We start from the raw sequence: 19061 nt of genomic DNA, 5'->3' as shown, positions 1-19061 counted from the left end.
TACTACTACTACTACTACCACCACTACCACTACCACTACCACCACTACCACTACCACTACTACTACTAACAATTTTAGATACTGGGTTAACATGTCTTCCTTCAACTCCCACATTGCCTCCCATTCACAAACGAGATGATCTCCCTTTTTCCTCGACCTTCACAATTACTGGAAGAGGCCTTTTGAGAGGGCCTCAGATTTTAATGGCCAAAGACTGACCTTCCTTTATCAGCTTACAGGCCACCATGGTGGCATCTCTCACCACTTCCGTGAACTCTTTCTCCTCGGTAAGGGCATTGGCTAGAGTAGCGTATTGACTCGAAAGGGTCTGAGATGCCTTTGACCTTCAGTAAATAGTTGCACAATACAGTAACTCAATTAGAATAAGTAAAACTTAGAAAAAAAATTAAATAAGGATTTGAAGCTAAGATACTTACGAGATCGGTTGAAGTATCGATGTTCGCAAGCCCGAAACCCGGTTGACATAATGAATTGGTCCTTGTACTCGCTTGGTTGGCTTGGGAAGTCGATGATGCTGGCCAACTTTGGGAACCGGGTGAGGTTGTAAAAACCATCACCTCCAGTATTAGTTTCTAGATTATCCTTCAGACAGAAAAAATATAAAATATTCTCTGGAGTGGGGACCTCCCACTCGTTCTTGAGGAAAAACAATTTAACCCTGCAAAGAGGCAATAAGAAGTTGGTGGGAGCTAGAATGACGTGAGCTTCACGTGGTTCAACAAATTTTTTAAGTATGAATCCAACAAGAAAAAGGCACTTGACTTTAGGTGCTCATCACTCCATGCTCCAAAGTCATCCATCAACGGGGTGCAGCTCGCTCGCCCTCCATCGCAGGTCGGGCTTGGAAGTTGGAGTCCTTCTCGATTAGGTGATTCCTCATTATTCTATCCACCTTGGATTGAGAAACTATTCAAGACACAATCCTCTTGCCCTTGAAGAAACTATTAAGTCCCACCTCGTCCTTCTTCTTCACCACTGGACCAAAGTGGGGAATATCAGTCTCAGTGGCTGGTGTATCTTTATTCTTCTAAGAGGAGCCTACAATGGTCTTTTTCTTGTGGTTGGCCATAATAAATTTTTTTAGTTCGCCTTTTTACAAAACCACTCGTTAGAGGTGACCTAGGTATAACCTAGTTTTAAGAACATCTGAAACGACAACCTTAAGGTTCGAAGACTTCATTGATCGATCTAAAGTTTATACGAGCTGAATGCGTACTTTAAACCCTAATATGTGTGTCCATGCATGTCCCTAAGTCATGCTCCCTATTGTCGAAAAGGTACTGAATCCTCAGGATTCATGTGTCAGACTAATGGTTTCGATGATCGGTTTAATGCATTACTACGTCAGTACCATGTCTCATAACCTACATGAATTTGAGCCTAAAATCCTTCACCTTTCAGGCTAAAAATTCATACATTCAACCTATCAACCAAGAAAAATTACGTATTTTTGTGCATTTAACTTAAAAAATTGTAGTCATATTCGTTTAGGCATAATAGAACCCAAACTAAGCCTATACAAAACCAAAATGTGGCAAAAACACGTTGGACAATTTTATAAACTTGTTAAAGATGAGTAAAAAGAAATTTAAACCAGAGAAAAAGTGTACTTACGATTTTTTTCTTGATTGAGGTTGCAGAAAGACAAGAAATGGTGAAGATTACAAATTTTTTGGGAAGTAATCGTCGAAGGAAGCTCTGGGAGAGAAGGTGTACGCCCTAATTTTCCACGGGCTATTAGCGAGCTGAGATATGGCACAATTATGTCAGCCACGTGGATACCACGTGTCCGGAGCTGCTGTTGTCAAGTCCTACCTCTTTAGCTTGAGGTAGCCAAAGGTTTATCAAGATTATTTAAGGGCCGAATCAGAAATATGAAGACCGCGGGTCAAGAAGGCATCCAGCTCGAGGCACGAGCTGGAGTTGGAAGCTGTGACCCTTTATAAAGTCAACCATGCAATGTAAACGTGCATATATCAGACATCACGTGTCTGATATATCCCTGAATTCTCGGACACGCAGCATGAACGTGCGTGTTCAGGCACCCACGACTGGGTTGGGCCGTGCGGCCCATTATCCTCCTTTCCTATTGATTAGACCACACTTCATTAGTCAGGTTTTAGGAATTAATCATGCATGTCACAGAAGTGACATGATGGGTAAGAAGGTCATGGGATGACCCCCCCCTTACCAACTCCCAGGTGCCCTCTCCTATAAATATGGAGACCCTGGGAGTTGTAAAGGGTTGGATTCTATTGTGTAACAAAATACCCTGTAAAAGAATACCAGAAATATACCAATAATATTGGCTGGTGGAGTAGAAGGATTTTAACCTTTGAACCACCTAAAAACGTATTCGTCTCATCAGTTCATTTTAAGATCATTCATCTATTTCGGTTCATTACTCAGCACTAATCCCTTTCTCTTATTTTCTTAATTACCTATTGGCGAAGAACTGCGTCCACAGAAGGAATGCTGAAGATTTTTTAGAGTTTCTGGGAGGAGAGAAAAAAAGGGAAAGCATGAATGCAAAGGTGGTGGAGATCAAAATTTACTTTCCTATTTATACATAAATATCTAAGGAAGATCTAGGCCACGAATTTAAAGCAGTTCGAGATCTGAGGGTCTGGATTAAATGATCCAAACAACGATAAAAGGTAGACAAGACAACTGTCACAATACTCGAAACCCGAACAAACACCAATAACAAGCGGACACATGTCCCACACTCGAGTGAGTAGGTGGACACGTTTTACCACAACGAGAGCAGAAAAGCCCCTATTGTGCGTGTCAGAAGTGACGTCATACATGAACAAGGGCTTGGGGGAAAATGTTATACATTAAAAATACAACCTCGATTATCTTTCTCGAGGTATAGCTGGCAAGCAATAAATGAAGGAAATTGGACTCCAGAGACATGTCATCAACTCCAGATCAAATAGCTTGAGGTTGTGCCACAAAGTTTGGGACAACTTGAGATATTCCAAATTGCCTCAAATGCCAATGACAAAGATCGAGATATATGGTGTCGAGATCACGCTCATCAAGCTCCAAGCATGATCCAAGTTAGATCGTCATGCTCCCATAACATTTAGTTTGAGTCGCGCATCTAGGTTGCAGAAGTCCAATGACGCGCATAAGGAAGAATCCCAACAGACTTGTAGATTCTTCATGCATAATAAATGTTTATAATCATTATGTATACAGTGCTCAATATAGCAGGCATAGGTTTAACTAGGGCATTTACGTATTCATTTATTTGGGAAGTTACCCAATCCTATAAGTTACCTTTTATTATACGGCTACCCAATATTTTCCACCACAAAAGGGGATCGACTTTTGTATGCTAAAATTCTGCAGGAATTATCATAAATAATTTCCTCAAGAGTTCCTAAATAAAAATATGAGTGACTCGTGGACTATGTAGATTTTAACCACTGAATCACGTAAAATCTTGTGTGTTCATACTTTCGGTTTATTATAAGTCTAATCTCTATATTTCTGACTTCTTAATCCCTTGTTGGTGAAAAACTGCGTCAACAATCTTTATAAACCTAAAAGAAGTGATTCTTTTAAGTAAGTTTTTGTCTTTGTTATATAACTCTCTCAGAAAAGTAACGATATAATTTTATAAGCCTGAAAATTCTAGAACTTTCTACAAGCCTTCTCTCTTCTCAAAACTATCTAGATCTCATGTATTGAGAACATTTAGAGAGCCTAAATAACCAACATGTGAGTCCTGCATGCCCACACATGTTCTTGTATGATAGAGGAACGACGTGGAAGGCTAGGGTGTGAGTCTTCACTTAGATAGAAAGTTTGCTAATTATATTAAAAGACCCAAGGAATCTTAATAGGATCCAAGAGGTAATCTATATTTCCTTGTATGTGTTGATTTAATGTATAGATATATGTATTGATCCTGGCTGGTATTAATGATTTTTTAAAATCCCCTCTCCCAAACTTCCGCTGCATCCCTGATTTTATTCTATTTAATACCAACATGCCCAGAGAATAAAAAGAATTATTTTTTTTAAAACAACATTTAAATAATAGATCAATTAATATACACACATTAATTCAAAACACATATAGAAGAAGATTCCCAGTTGAAATCTATCAATTGTCATTGCTTACTTTTCGTATAATAAATTAAACATTGAATCCAAAAGCTTTGACAAGAACTCAAACTAAGACCTTTTGAATTGTTCTCTACACCTCAAGACGTGTATGGACATGTAGAGAAACTATAGGTGATTTTGTGGTTCGCAAGATGTTTTCAACACATGAGATCTTGTAATAGGTTTTGAGAAAATAAGTTTTCAGGATTTTGAGAAAAAAATATAATACTTTTTTTTTTCTCTCTATGAAAAGTTTGAGAAAAGCTTATTCTACTTAGAAACTTTTTCTAACAAATAGTTTATATTAATGAATTAAATAAAATTTGAAACATTATGATTATTAATCTAATAAATAAAATAGCAAAAGACTAAGTCAAATACTCAATCGCACACAAATCACACATGCCATTTTCAAGGCATGTGTCTTAACCACTTTTATTTATTAATTATATTTAATAATCTATTTTAATAAAAATTGATAAAATATCTTATAACTAATAACCAATCTTATCAGAAAAATAATTAATCATTTGAATAAATATCTGAACCAATTCAAATCCAATATGAATTATGAGATTTATTATTCACATTTAAACAAAGAAAACATGATTAATTCAAAAATAATTATTTTATTAATAATTTAAATTTTTTTATATAATAAATAAATAATTAATTTTAAAAATTAATTAATTTATTAATCTCAATCATCATGTAATTACATATTTGCCTAAAAAACAATTTTCCTCCTAATATGCCCTTTGATACTTTTAACTGTGTTTCAACTCTTACCTTGAACAGTGTTGATAAAACCGGCTAGGGGACCTATGGACCTATAATTCAAAGCGTCAATAAATTTATATTATAAATTAAAACTCTTTAATATAATTACCTTATTTATTAATGAGATTGAACTCTTGCAATTATAGACAATTCATTTACTGAGCACTTTGTAATAAAGCATCAATTGATATAATCATTACATACAATTCAATCTTCTATTAATGATTCATAATTAATGCAAGGATAAGTAGACCGTTGGACCTCTTTAATTATTTCTTAATATCCTTAAGTACCATTGGCCTTACTAGTGAACAGTTAATTTATAAATTGATTTATGAATTTGAGCTCAATAACCATTTAGTAATAAAAGTCAACCCTTAAGGGAACCATCATTCAATTATATCGAGGAAATGTATAGATTCCATATATGTATACTATGTCCCCAAGCATCTACCCCAATGAGTCCCCAAAATAAAAGTTTTTAGCTTGATCATTTTGACAAATCATAACGAGTGAATCAAATGACTCAAATGATATAAATAGGATTTCATAGTAACTTCAGGATTTAGATCAATTTGTATATGACCATCTATTGATATTTTCCATTAATACTTTATGATGAAATGACATTATTTAATTATTAATAACATATAGGGTCCAATTTTATATAATCTCATTATATTAAGGGGTTAATTGTGACATAAATACCTTATGTTTTCAACTTTGTACACTTAGATACTCAAAAAAAAAAACTTTGTGGTAAAACAACCCAACATTATGATTTTGTTGCAGCCATCACCACCACCTTCGTGAAGTATTAAGTGGACTAACTAAGTAGATATGTGTCAACCTATGAGTATTTCACCTTATATATATATATATATATTTTTTTTTTTTAAAAAAATCAATAACTAATTTGAAAATGAAAAACTAATAAAAAATAAATTTTATTAATAAACCTCAAACTAAATTAATAAACACAATAAATATCATAAAAGTAAAATATAACATTTTTTCTTTCTTCTTATCTCTTTTGTTCTTCTTCATTTTTTCTCTGGTTAAGGGCAGAGCTTGAAAGCATACATTAATGATAGCTTTGGCAGATGTTTGGTGGTGTTGCAGAATCCCTGGGCTCACATAGGAAACATAAATTTGAGATGGTAGACACTTGAATTTGAAATTAGAAGGGGCAAAGCTGTGGTCGATGGTGAAGGTTGTGTGCGACGGGGCTTCACGACGGCTTTAGAGGTGTTAGGTTGGCTGGGTCGAAGGAGAGGGCTTTGTGATGGGTCTATGTGCGACTAGGTTGGGCACGATGATGAAAAAATCTCCATAGCCGGTTTAATGAAGTTTTTTTATTTTCTAGGTATATGGCATTTTAATGGAGTTTAATGGGTGTAAAATTTTGATTTAAATTTGGGATTTTGATGATATTTTGGGTAATATATTGAGGTATTAAAATTTGGGACTAGCATCGGAATATATTTTTAAGTGATTTGTACATAAATTGTGTGAGTGGAACTCGATATATGAGAAGAATGAGTGGTTTGAATTTTATAAAAATTAGGATTATATATTATTATATTATTAAGTATCTACTTTTATATTGTATATTATTATAATAAGGATATTTCATAACAGTTGAATTTATATTATATATTATTATATAATAATATTTATAACATTTGAAATTATATTAATATAATTACTAAATATCTAGTCATGTATTATATATTATTATAATAATGTTATTTTATAAAATTTGAATTTATATTAATATAATTAATAAATATTTATTTTTAATTTATTTTAAAAGTATACTTCATTAAATATTTAGAATATTTTGTCAAAGTTAACAAAAGAAACCATTATAACCAATAAAGTTTGTTATCTATACATTTTTTATATAGAGAGAATATAAAAGATATGGTACATTCTAATTTTTAAATTAAATACTTTTTTTCTAATTTTCTTTTATAAAAAATACCTTTGAATTTTGACATAATAAAATATTAAAATAATCTAAATTAAAACTTTGAATTTAAAAATTTTATTTGATCAAATTTAATTATTTATTTTAAAATTTTGTAAAGCCAACAAATATTATATATATAAATATATATTTTTATTTAAGTAATAGCTAGAACAATTAAAATCAGTAATTTTTCATGAAAAAAACTAAAAGGAAAAAAAATGTATATTTATGCATGTATTATTTCACTATTACGTGTATGTTTGGATAAGCAAAATACATTAAATTATAAAATAAATAATTAATAAAAAAGAATAAATTTAAGTACAATGAAATTTTTTAGTTTTAGTTTAGAAAACATAATTGATAGAGTAGAGTAATTTAAATACTTTAATATAAAATTTTAGAATATGTGATGAGAAATTATTACTTAATTATTAAATTGTTTTCAATTTATTTATCTTATTTTGATAAATTTATTACTTTTTTTTAAAAAAATTATTTACTTTATTTTAATAACTTTATAACAACGATGTTAGAAAATGATAAAAAATATTACATTTAGCGGAAAACAAAAAAATCTGTTTAACACATTTATTTATAATATGTAAAGAAAAATTTATTATACAAGTGTTCCATAATGCTTGATAAAAATACTATGAATAACCAATAAAAAATATTTATATATTTATTTTTGTGTGGACCATAATTATTCATGTATTTATGTATTTTTATACTTAACAAGATTTGCAGTCACTAGCATTTGATAAGTTCCAAGAAAAGGATCAGATGAAAAAGAGGATCTGATCATTCTAGAATTGACTTATTTAAATTGATTAGTTTGCCAATGTGCAAACATGGACGAATAAGAATAAGTATTTCTATACTTTAGTCCATTTGATTTGTCTATAAAATACACTTTGAGGGGCCTAAAAAATACTTTGGATTTATTATACACTATTTTTATATTTTCTTGTTAGAATCCTGTGATTATTCGTACGAACTTGAGAGTTGGAGTGTTTTCGTACAGATAACCCTAGTGATTTCTTTCATCTTAACAAGACTTGGTAAATCTATCCTTAGTGTATTAGTATTAATTAAAGCTAAGTCATATTCCATATACAAACCCATAACTTAAATATAAAATAATATTACTTATAAATTTTTTGGATTAAACAATTTTAATTTTATATTCAAAGTAATGTATATTAATATAATATAATTAAATTATAGTTTATTTTTGGACATTTATACTTAGATTAAATTAAATTATTTTGAGCACCTATCTGAATATGCGGCTTTGGTTAGCCATGAAAGTTTGACATGCCTTTTGCCTCTGTATTGGCGAGATTATCATCTGCCAAGTTTCACGTTTAACAAAATTCTCAGTACTCCTGTTGTCCAACTAAACTAACGACTTACCTGAGTCTATGAAACAAATAAAAAGTAAAAAGTAAAAAGTAAAAAGGAAAAAGTAAAAAAGGCAAACACACATATTTCTATATAAGTATGTGAAACTTCATTTTCTCACTTGTGTCTTAAGTAGAGGGATAGATAACAAGACAGTCAAAACAGAAAATGTCAACAAAATACTTCAATCAAAAAGTAAACCTGCTGAGGCCTTTCATTGGCATCATTGTGCTGCAATTTGGCTATGCAGGAATGTCCATAGTTTCTAAGTTTGCTCTAGACCGAGGAATGAGCCTGCACGTCTTGGTAGTATACCGGCATGTTGTAGCCGCTGTTGTTATTGCCCCTTTCTCCATTTTAATGGAAAGGTTAATCCCTCATAGTTTTGATTTCTACATTTTACATTTCATAAAACAAAATTAAGGAGGCCAATCTAACTGACTCAATATTGCGGCAGGAAAACAAGGCCCAAGATGACCTCCTCTGTCTTCATTAAGATTTTGTTGCTTGGCTTATTGGAGTTAAGATCTTTACACATAGAATATAGATTCACTTCCATTGTTATGGAATTTTAATTATTATATTGATGAGTAATGTCTATTCTTTCAGGCCTGTAATTGACCAAAACTTGTTTTATACTGGGATGAAGTATACCACAGCGACTTTTGCATCTGCCATGTGCAATATTCTTCCTGCATTTGCATTCATAATGGCTTGGATTTTCAGGTAACATTATGTCTGTGACAAAAGTATGGTGCATGTAGAAGTAGAACATTCAAGTATGGAATCTATGACGCTGGATTTATTTGACTGGCATTGTTTGTAGGCTTGAAAAGGTTGATATCCAAAGAATTCATAGCCAAGCAAAGCTGTTGGGAACTTTGTTGACTGTTGTAGGAGCGATGGTTATGACTTTGGTTAATGGCTCAATGTTGGATTTTCCTTGGACAAAAGAGAACAACGACCATGGATATGTCAAAGCTGCAACTAATGAAAACTATCTCAAGGGTGGTCTTATGCTTACAACAGGTTCTATGTGCTGGTCTAGTTTCATCATACTTCAAGTAAGAATAAGATATTTCAGTTAGTTTCGGACTTTTATATCAACATATAGTTGCAATTGCATATAACTTTTGCAAATGAAAAAATATTTTGTTCATTGTCAACAGCTATAGAATTTGATTACATACACAATATATACATGTTTGTGTATTATCGGTATGATCATTTAAGACATGATTGATCATCATATTTAGACTAGTAAATATACAGTTAGAGATCAATTCCATGCTTCATATCTGTTATTCTTTTTCTGAATACAAGGAGCCATTTTAAGTTACAGAGACATGTTTGCTTCTTTTTCTAGGCAATTACACTCAAATCATACCCTGCTGAGCTCTCCCTAACAGCTTTGATATGTTTGATGGGAGCAATTGAAGGTTCAATTGCAGCAATAATACTGGAATGGGGAAATCCTGCAGCATGGTCCATAAGATTAGATTCCTCCTTAATAGCTGCTCTTTACAGTGTCAGGCATTTTTAAAAAGTTTTTGTTTTTTCTTTTTCTTCTAATTAAGTTTAAAAGGGCTATTCAAGACAAGTGAAATATATCGATGCAGGGAATAGTTTGTTCTGGATTTGGCTACTATATCCAAGGAGTGGTCATGAAAGATAGGGGTCCTGTTTTCGCTACTGCTTTTAATCCTATCGGCATGATTATTGTTGCAATATTGAGTTCCTTCATTTTTTCAGAGATACTGTACTTGGGACGGTATGCATCAATATATTCCAACTTCAGTTTGTCATTTCAAATATCTTAAGAACAATATGAATTTGTAAGTTACCCATTGGACTTAATTTGATTAGCTGATAAATACAAACCAATTTCGGATATTATGTAAACAATGAAAGACTAACATTTTATGTGTATTCTTGGCAGGGTTATCGGAGCAGTTATCATTGTATTAGGCTTGTACATGGTCCTGTGGGGTAAGACCAAGGACCATCTTCCATCTGAAACAAGTGAAAAAGTGTCAACAACAATAGATGAACACATTATCGTTATGAATGAGAATTTGAAGGTATCAAAGCAAGACAATGTGGCTGATTATAATGACATTAGGGAGACACCCTCAAAGGAATCTGTTTAAAAGAACTAACAATCATAATAGGATTACAAAGTAGAAACTTTCTTTCTTATTATCCTGTTACTTGTAACTAGTTTCTTCAAGTAAGAAACTTGTGTTAGTTTATGTATATGGGAAGGCAGGAAGCTAAAAGAGTTTTTAGCTTGTTGCTACAGAAATTACAAAGGAACGAATTTACTGAATGAATTTTCTAAGTTGAGTTTGGACTTAGTCGATTTTTTTAAAACATTTTGCGGCTGCATAAATAGTGAAAGGCAGCCTATCAACCACGTGTCCCTAGGATATAACAGCCCATATCGCCTCTATCTCAGCATCCCCTGCACTGAAGAATAATGTTCTACGTACACCCCATTAATGCTCGAAAAAACTTTGAAAAAATATTTGTTTGGAAAAAATGGAAAATATCGTTTTCTGTCATTGATCTGTCTATCTATCGAATCAAAAAGTCAGGCCATACAACGGGAAAAGAAAATGTTCATGATGTGGGAGAGAGAGTAGGAATGGCACATTCTCTTGTTTGACTGATCTTAATAAAAACTTTTTTTCAATAAATAAATAAATATTTATTTTATTAAAATATTTTTCAACACTAGACCAACTAGCCAGCTTAGCTCAGTTCGATCGAATGGCGGTAGCGGCGCGCGCGAGTGTGTGATGGTCAAGTATGTGTCTCCTCACCCATGCAAGCAAAACTGGGTACCCCTTAGGGCACATCCCCAAGGGTAGGGCTCCCACTAAATGTACACCCTTAAAAGAGTACTCCAAATCCATGTGAGACTCTCTCTTTGTTAACAAACAAAATACACTTTTCTATTTTTAAATAATTCATAGAGGACAAATGTACCAACAATCCCCCACTTGATTTTTTAAAAAAAAATATGCAATATCATAATCTATAAGATTGTCGATAAATAAATGTATCCTTTAACTTGAACCTTTGCATAGTGAGAACGATTCAGATTACACTAGAGTGACACGAAATCTTGAACTCTATCTCTAACATCAAACCACACACAACATTTTTAGGGTGTATTCAAAAGCCTCAGCATTAATGGCCATGCACGTCTATCCCACTATAGTGAATGCTCTAGAAATTTTTCCCAAAATTCCATAGAAAGCAACCCCACTTCCAAATTTATAGAGGTGAGTCTATCTATAGTACTCCTCTAGCTAGGTACTCTGCTCTACATAGAGTAAAGATCTCATTAAGAGTTTCTATCAACTCATCATTTTATCGCTTCAACTTTCATGCTTCTATTTACTTAAAGAAAATAGCATGATCCAACTCATATCACTTCACAACTTGTTATTACCCGTTGAACCTAATTCTTGGGATCTCTAGTCTTTAGGTTGGCTAACCATTATGAGTGACGCATCATTCTAAGGGCAATAGTCTCATTCCTTTCAAAGTTTTAAGGACTTTCTCTCTTGCTTATCCTTTCGTCTAAGGATCTACTAAATTATCATCAGTGCGTACATAATCCACTCTAACTCCTGTTGAGAGGAACTCTCTAACAGTGGTGTGCTTACAATGTATTTTGCCATCTCTTACCAATGTAATAACAGTTCTAAATTTTTGTGATAGTCGCGACACTATTGCAGTGAATCAACACAGCTGGTATCGGTCTTTCCCATAAATTGATTTCAACTAGTAGGCTTCTCAACCAACCTACTTCTTTAGCAGTAACTAGTTCTATCATTGCAGACTCCATGGTTGATTGAGCTAAAATAGTTTGTTTCTTTGATTTCCATGAAAGAGCTCCACCACCTATACTAAAAATATAGCCACTTGTTGCTTTGGAGTCATCTGACAGAGTGTTCCAATCTGCATCACTGTATCCTTCAAGGACAGCTAGAAACTTTTGGTAATGTAATCCAAGGTTCATGGTTCTTTTAAGGTATCTCATGACCCTTTCAATAGCATGCCAATGCTCTATACTAGGTCTACTATTCAACATGCATAGTAATCCCACAGCATAGGCAATGTCAGGTTTAGTACAATCAATGACATACCGAAGGCTGCCAATGATGCTCGCATGCTCAGATTGTCTAACACCGTCACCAGTGTTCTTAAATAATTTTATACTTGGATCATATGGTATGCAAGTAGACATACAATCAAAGTAATTGCATTTCTTTAGAATCTTCGCAATGTAATGAGATTGATCTAGAGAAATTCCCTTTCCAGACCAAGTAAACTTTATTCCAAGGATTGACACTCTTTTCTCTAAGGTCTTTCATATTAATGTTCGAGCACAACAAGGATTTCACAGTATTCACATTATGAATATTCAAACCAAAAATAAGCATGTCATTTACATATAGATATATAATAGTGCAAATATCATTCTTAGATTTATAATAAATGCATTTGTCACTTCCATTCAGTTTAAAACCATGTGAGATAACTAAATTGTCAAATTTCTCATGCCACTGCTTAGGTTACTGCTTAAGACCATACATAAACTTATCTAATTTGCAAACCTTATGTTCCTGGCTGGGGATCACAAAACCTTCAGGTTGATCCATGTAAATATCATCTTCTAACTCACCATTCAAAAAAACAATCTTAACATCCATTTGGTACACTACTAAATCATCAACTGCAACTAGCAAAATCAAGACTCTAATGGATGTAATTCTAGTGACAAGTGAAAAAAATGTCAAAGAAATCTACATTCTCTCTTTGCCTGAAACTCTTGGCTACCAAGAGAGCCTTGTACTTGTCAACAGTACCATCGAGTTTTAATTTATTTTTCAAAGTCCACTTACAACCTACAGGTTTGCAACAAGGAGGTAAATCAACTAAATGTAAGGTTTTATTAGAATCAAGAGAGCCCGTTTTGTCATTGATGGCTTCTTGCCAAAGGTCAGCTATAGCGTCCCAAAACTCCTAATAAGGTTTAATACCTTAATTAGGTTGTCGGGAGGGCACAAGGGGCATTTATGTGAATTATATTAGTACATAATTTAGTATGCATGATTATGTGTATTAAATGTGTTTAAAATCCCTCTTTAGTTAGAAAAGGGCATTTTGTCATTTTGACCCGTTGATGGTATAATTGTAATTATTATGTGTATGTGCATTGAGACCACATTATTATGTGGATATATGTTAGTTTCTACATGAGTGGATCCTTTCGAGCAATTTTAGTAGAAAAGTCACAACAGGGAAAAATGCTCGGCTCGGGTCGAGCCTAGGAGTATTTTAGGAATTTTTCATATTTTGAGAGTATTGGTAAAATAAATTAATTGGTGGAATATTTATGTTTGATGGATTTTAGTGGATAAATTTTAAGGCACATGACTAAAATGCCCTTGAGGTTTGTTAAGAGGTTAAGTTAATGGAAGGGCAAAATAGTCTTTTGACAAAGTGAGTAGATGAAATAGACTAAGTGTTGAAGCTTAACTGCATTTCACATTCCCTCTCTCTATCCTTCTCCTTTGTTCTTCATGTGCTCACCAAAGAAAAATGGATCTTAAGCTGTTAGATCTTCATTTTTTTTCCAAAGGTTGAGAGGGGAATTCATGTTCTTAGAAGGATATTAGTAGTTGTCCAAAGCCACAACCAATCAAGGATTTTAAAATTCAGAGGAAGAGGTATGAATTTCTTCACTTGTTCTTCAATGGTGTTCTTCATGAGATTTTGGGGATTTAGTTTAATGTACAGAATTTTGGGTTCTAGGTTGTTTGATTTAGTGTGTTGATGATAGGAATTAGTTTACAAACTGTTTTCAAGCTTAAATTGATATTGAAAACCATGAATTGGATGTTGAATTTCGGATTTTGGACAAAATGGGTGCTAGAGGCCTAGAATTTGCAATCATTGATTTTTTTATTTTTATTTTTAGCTTGAAATGGGTGTTTAATTGATGCTAGAATCTGGCGCGACTACGCTAGGTGCCTTGAAAGTGTATTTGGCTGAATTTTGTGAGTTAAGTCAAATTTCCTAGGATCTGATTTGAGGACCCACTTAGGGCCTAGGGGGACGATTCCATTACCCTATTGAATCGAATGAGAGGTCCCGATAGCTACGGTATGGTACTTGAGACCACATTTGGATTTAGCTCCTAATGAGCGTTTAACGAATGTTGTGACTAGGGTTTCTGAGGGTCTTGGGAGAGGATCGCACCCGAGGCCGACTTAATTCTCGTACAGAACTTGAGGTAAGAAAATTTGCATATGTACATAGAGTAGGGCATCAGACCTATTATGTATGAATGTGGTGACTGTATATCTAAATTGGTTAGGGTTGAGTACCCTTTTTTTCATATTGATGTTTTCCATGCTAATTTATATTGAACTATCTGTGATTGATCAGCATGGGGTGTATTCAGGGATAATCATGCGGAATGTAGGTTGGGATAGGCCATAAGCTCGGTGCCATAGTGATGCCTCTTGCTCAGCATAGGTCTTGTAAATGGTTTATGTGTGTGAAACGAGCTTTTATAATCTCTGAAACGTGTTAATGGTGTCCTATGCTTAATATTGTTATTATTATACAATGATTGAGTTTTCTTGCTGGGCCTTGGCTCACAAGTGCTCTATGGTGTAGGTAAGGGCAAGGAGAAAGTAAATTAGCCATTAGTTGGAGGGCTTTGGAGCAGCACATTACATGTTAGACTTGGTCGACCGTCGGGGTCAGGATATCTAAGGAACTTGGGTTAAAAAGTACATTTTTTTGTCGCTTAGGTCGACTATTTTCGAGAGCACTGAATGTAATTATGTTTTAATTAACCCTTGTGGGATCCCATGTAAATTTATTACAATACCAATGAAAAGTTTAAACCTTTTGACCAAATATTTTAGCACTTAAACCTTTATTTTACTTTAATTACACTTTTAAGTCCAAATGACTCACTTAACGAGTTAAGTACTATTTTAAATATATGGTGTAGCAGTTCTGGATTAGTAGAGCGTTACATCAGCTTTTAAAGAAGACCATGCTTCTTAGAGGTTAGCAGGATCCTCCTTTAAGGTTAAGCACAGAAATCAGAACCGTAATCTTTAGCAACTCTAGCTCTCTTACTTCTCCTAGGTTTCGATTCTCTATCCTCAATATGATTATTACTCATAATCCAAGGAATGTTGCTATAAGATGCACCCCCACTATTTCTCAATTTAAATGAGAATATATTTTCATAAAATCAAGATCATTTGATTGAACATTAACTTGTTGTAGGTTAGTTTTCATAGTGTTTTGGAGAGTATTTTAGGGAGTCTTTAAGCCTTTTTAGTTGTGTTTGTGCAATATTACACTTGTGTTTGTTAATATTTTCAAGATTATGCACGAAATAAAGACATAGATTTAATATGGAGAAAATATGATATTTTGAACACAAAATGCCCAATTTGACAAAAATGCAGTTAAGAGATTTCTATTGGATCGATTTTGGCCATCAACAAGGTTCTCGGGCTTAAAAAGTTGATTTTTCGGGGAGAACGAATTTGAGCCGCAACACTTCCCTTTTGAGCCGCAGCGCATTGGTACACATATAAGGCAAAATCTAGGTTTGATAGAGGACCGTGGCGCTAGACTTTAGAGTCACAACGCTATTGTGGGATTATTTAGAGCTGCGATGCTCTCGTTTTGGGTCGACACTAAGTAAGGAAGAGAGGATTCAATTTTTCTCTTTCAAAGTAGAGTCGCGGTGCTTACTTCTTGAGTTGCGACGTACGATTTCGTAATCGCAAAGAAAGTGCGTTTTAGCAAGGACAGGAGTGGAAATTTGCATTAAATACTTTGGGAAACTATATAAGGCGCCATTGTGCCGACTTTTAGATGATGGAACCCTAGAGACTCAAATTAACGCTTTGTGGAGGCTAAGGATTGAGTAGTCAAGCATCTTTCATTGTTTTTCTTCTCTTTTTTTTTTTTTCTTAATATATGCAATAGTGATGTTTAGATCTGATTTTATGGATTTTTTTGTGTTTATCATGAACTAATTTTCCTTTTAGGGTGTTAATGGATTCTTCTTAAAACTCTATGATTATCTAATGCAATTTCTAAGAATTTCCTTTCAATATTATGAATTATTTGATTCCTATTAAATGCATGTGGTTGATTGGCCTCCAATTGCATGATCTATATTATTTTAACCTAAAATCTGAAAAGTGAGGGTTAATTGTGCTTTAGTTAAATAATCACTGATTTTATATTGGTCGAGAGTACCCATATAATTTGTGTAGATTAGGGATTGTGTGTTTAATGCCTGCAATATGTTGAATGTACCATAGAGATGTAGGAAGTTTACATATCGTAGAGAGTTATATTCCTTTATAAGAATATAATTTACAATTGTAAATGTGCTATCCCAATAGTGATAGGAATTCTGGAAATTGTGTGAGAAAAGCATAGGGTGGAGAGTTGATGAATTTAATTACCCTATATTTAATCCTTTGAATTATAATTTATATTTGTTTGAGTTCTTTTCTGTTCTGGAGAATTATTTCATTTAATTTATTTATTATTTTCTACACTTTTATTTTTTAGTCAACCAATTAGAAATAAGGGTTAATTCATTGTAATACGTAGGCAGTCCCTGTGGGTTTGACACTTTACTTCATTATATTACTTTGTTACGATTGTGTATAGTACTTGCGTACTAAAAATCCACAACATTTGTGCATTTAGATCATAGAACCTACACGTGTTTACCATTAATTGCATAATTGATAAATACTCATTCGTAGGCTCTAGTTGCTAGCTTTTTTCTCTTAGGATCAAGAATACGAACCTAAGCCAAACAACCCTAAGCTCTAAAATAAGACAAGTTAGGTTGCCTATTTTTCAAAATCTCATATGATGATACTTTGCTCATAGACTTAACAACTCTATTCAAGACATAGCAGACAGTTAATAAAATTTCACCCAACCAATGAGATGTCACACCAGAATGCAATAAAATAGCAACAATAGATTCAGTAAGAGTATCTCCAATGGAGCACCAAATTGGTGATGCATTGCTAAAATATAGCTCACATTACAAAAAAGTTACTCCAACGGTGTGCCAAAAATTGTGCCAAATTTGGCACATGCTAAAAGTTGGGTCAAATCTGGTACACAATATATCATGATTCATATTTTGCATCACCATACCCGCTACCCTTTTTTTATTTACTTTTATGTCATTTTTATTATTTTATTATTTTCTTAATCTATCACTATTAAATGCTCGACTTTTTACCTTATTATTTTATTATTATCTTTAACCATTAACAATAAAACATAAAGTAAAATTATTACTTTTTGTATATTTTTTTATAAATATCAAATGAGCATTAATAAAATATTGATTTTTTCATCACCTTTTTAAATTGTGTATTGGAGCTTAGTGTTAAAATTGTGCCAAATATATCATACAATGATTTTTTTGCCAAATATATCACAATATTTACATCTCCCATTGAATATGGTCTAAAGGTCCTATTATTTCTTTCAGCTTTACCATTCATTTCAGGTGAATATGGTGCAATTTTTTCAAACACAATACCATGTAAATTACAAAACTTAATAAACATGCTTGAATAATATTTAATTCCTTTATCACTATGAAATCTCTTGATTTTTTTATTGAATTGATTCTCAATTTGAGTCACAAATAATTTGAACATGTTAGGCACATAACTTTTCTTTTTCATAAGATAGACACAGGTGAAATCATAACAATCATCAATAAATGTAATAAATTAGCATTTACCATTTCTGGTCAATACCCTATCAAGATCACATATATCAGAATAAATTAAATCTAAAGGGTCAGATTCTCTAACAACAGATTTATGTGGGGTCTTAGTTATTTTTGGTTGGCTACAAAAATTACATCATTCAAAATCATTTAATGACATTTTAGGAATTAAATCTAACCTACTCATGTTCTTAATAATACGCTTATTAACATGACAAAGTATATTTTCTGAGTTTTTGTAGAATTGTTGCTGTAGAAATTAAAAAGGAATGAACTTACCAAATATAATTTCTAGGTTGAGTCGCGGACTTAGTCGATTTCTTGAAGATGTTTCGCAGCTTTGCCCAAATTGTGCAAGGCAGCCTGTCAACCACATCATCCCCAAGATAAAATAGTCCAGATCTTCTCTGTAATGCCCTATATCCTTAGAGTCGTTACTAAGTGAGTTTAAAATGTGCATTCAACTCGCTAATCGAGATTTTAGGTCAACATGTGTAATTAAGCCATAAACAGAGTTATAAACTTTGAAAATAATTCCATTTACTGAAAATCATAAAGTTTTAACACTTGGGATCCCAAAATACTGTTTAGAAATATTTACAACATATAATTACAAACCAAGTCAACTAGACGACAAAATCTAGGTTTTAATACAATCATCTCTCAAAATCACTGGCTGTGGCAGCCAAGCAGGCCAAACATGTACACGCCGCTTCATGCTTGCTATACTCATGGTTTGTTGGCTTTCTCCTTCCCTTACCTGCACCACAGAGCACCCGTGAGTCGAAGCCCAGCAAGAAAACCCACAAACAGATAACATATGCAAAACAAACACATAGCATATAAACAAGCCATCAATAGGCTAAACACATTCGACCAAGCCGTCCCAGGCGCTTTACCAGGTCCTGGGTTTGCGGTCCAC

General features: G+C 33.2%; 2 protein-coding genes across 2 annotated transcripts; one reads left to right on the top strand and one right to left on the bottom strand.

Moving 5' to 3' along the window:
- The first annotated feature begins 8454 nt into the window (after positions 1-8454).
- LOC133794190 (WAT1-related protein At2g39510-like) lies at positions 8455-10574 on the top strand. Its single transcript, XM_062231394.1, has 7 exons — positions 8455-8672; positions 8762-8824; positions 8914-9030; positions 9131-9368; positions 9671-9832; positions 9924-10075; positions 10244-10574. The coding sequence occupies exons 1-7, from the start codon at positions 8473-8475 to the stop codon at positions 10452-10454; spliced, it is 1143 nt and encodes a 380-aa protein (XP_062087378.1). The 5' UTR covers positions 8455-8472; the 3' UTR covers positions 10455-10574.
- Positions 10575-12019: 1445 nt separating this feature from the next.
- On the bottom strand, positions 12020-13031 carry LOC133796069 (secreted RxLR effector protein 161-like). Its single transcript, XM_062233548.1, has 2 exons — positions 12936-13031; positions 12020-12631 (listed from the first exon to the last, which is right to left on the bottom strand). Exons 1-2 carry the CDS (start codon positions 13029-13031, stop codon positions 12020-12022), a joined length of 708 nt encoding a protein of 235 aa, XP_062089532.1.
- Positions 13032-19061: the final 6030 nt, after the last annotated feature.

The sequence above is a fragment of the Humulus lupulus genome, chromosome 8 (genome assembly GCF_963169125.1).
Source record: "Humulus lupulus chromosome 8, drHumLupu1.1, whole genome shotgun sequence".
Taxonomy (NCBI): domain Eukaryota; kingdom Viridiplantae; phylum Streptophyta; class Magnoliopsida; order Rosales; family Cannabaceae; genus Humulus; species Humulus lupulus.
The sequence above is the reverse complement of the archived record's forward strand: the minus strand, read 5'-3'. Positions and strand labels throughout refer to the sequence as shown.

What these genes read in the sequence shown, in the direction of transcription:
- LOC133794190 (XM_062231394.1), top strand. Translation starts at nt 8,473, where the DNA reads ATGTCAACAAAATACTTCAATCAAAAAGTAAACCTGCTGAGGCCTTTC. An exon ending in TTCTCCATTTTAATGGAAAG is followed by an intron (nt 8,673 to 8,761) that starts GTTAATCCCTCA and finishes ATATTGCGGCAG; the next exon opens with GAAAACAAGGCCCAAGATGA. An exon ending in CTAGTTTCATCATACTTCAA is followed by an intron (nt 9,369 to 9,670) that starts GTAAGAATAAGA and finishes TTCTTTTTCTAG; the next exon opens with GCAATTACACTCAAATCATA.
- LOC133796069 (XM_062233548.1), bottom strand. Translation starts at nt 13,031, where the DNA reads ATGGATGTTAAGATTGTTTTTTTGAATGGTGAGTTAGAAGATGATATT. An exon ending in TCCCCAGCCAGGAACATAAG is followed by an intron (nt 12,632 to 12,935) that starts GTTTGCAAATTA and finishes TGGTCTGGAAAG; the next exon opens with GGAATTTCTCTAGATCAATC.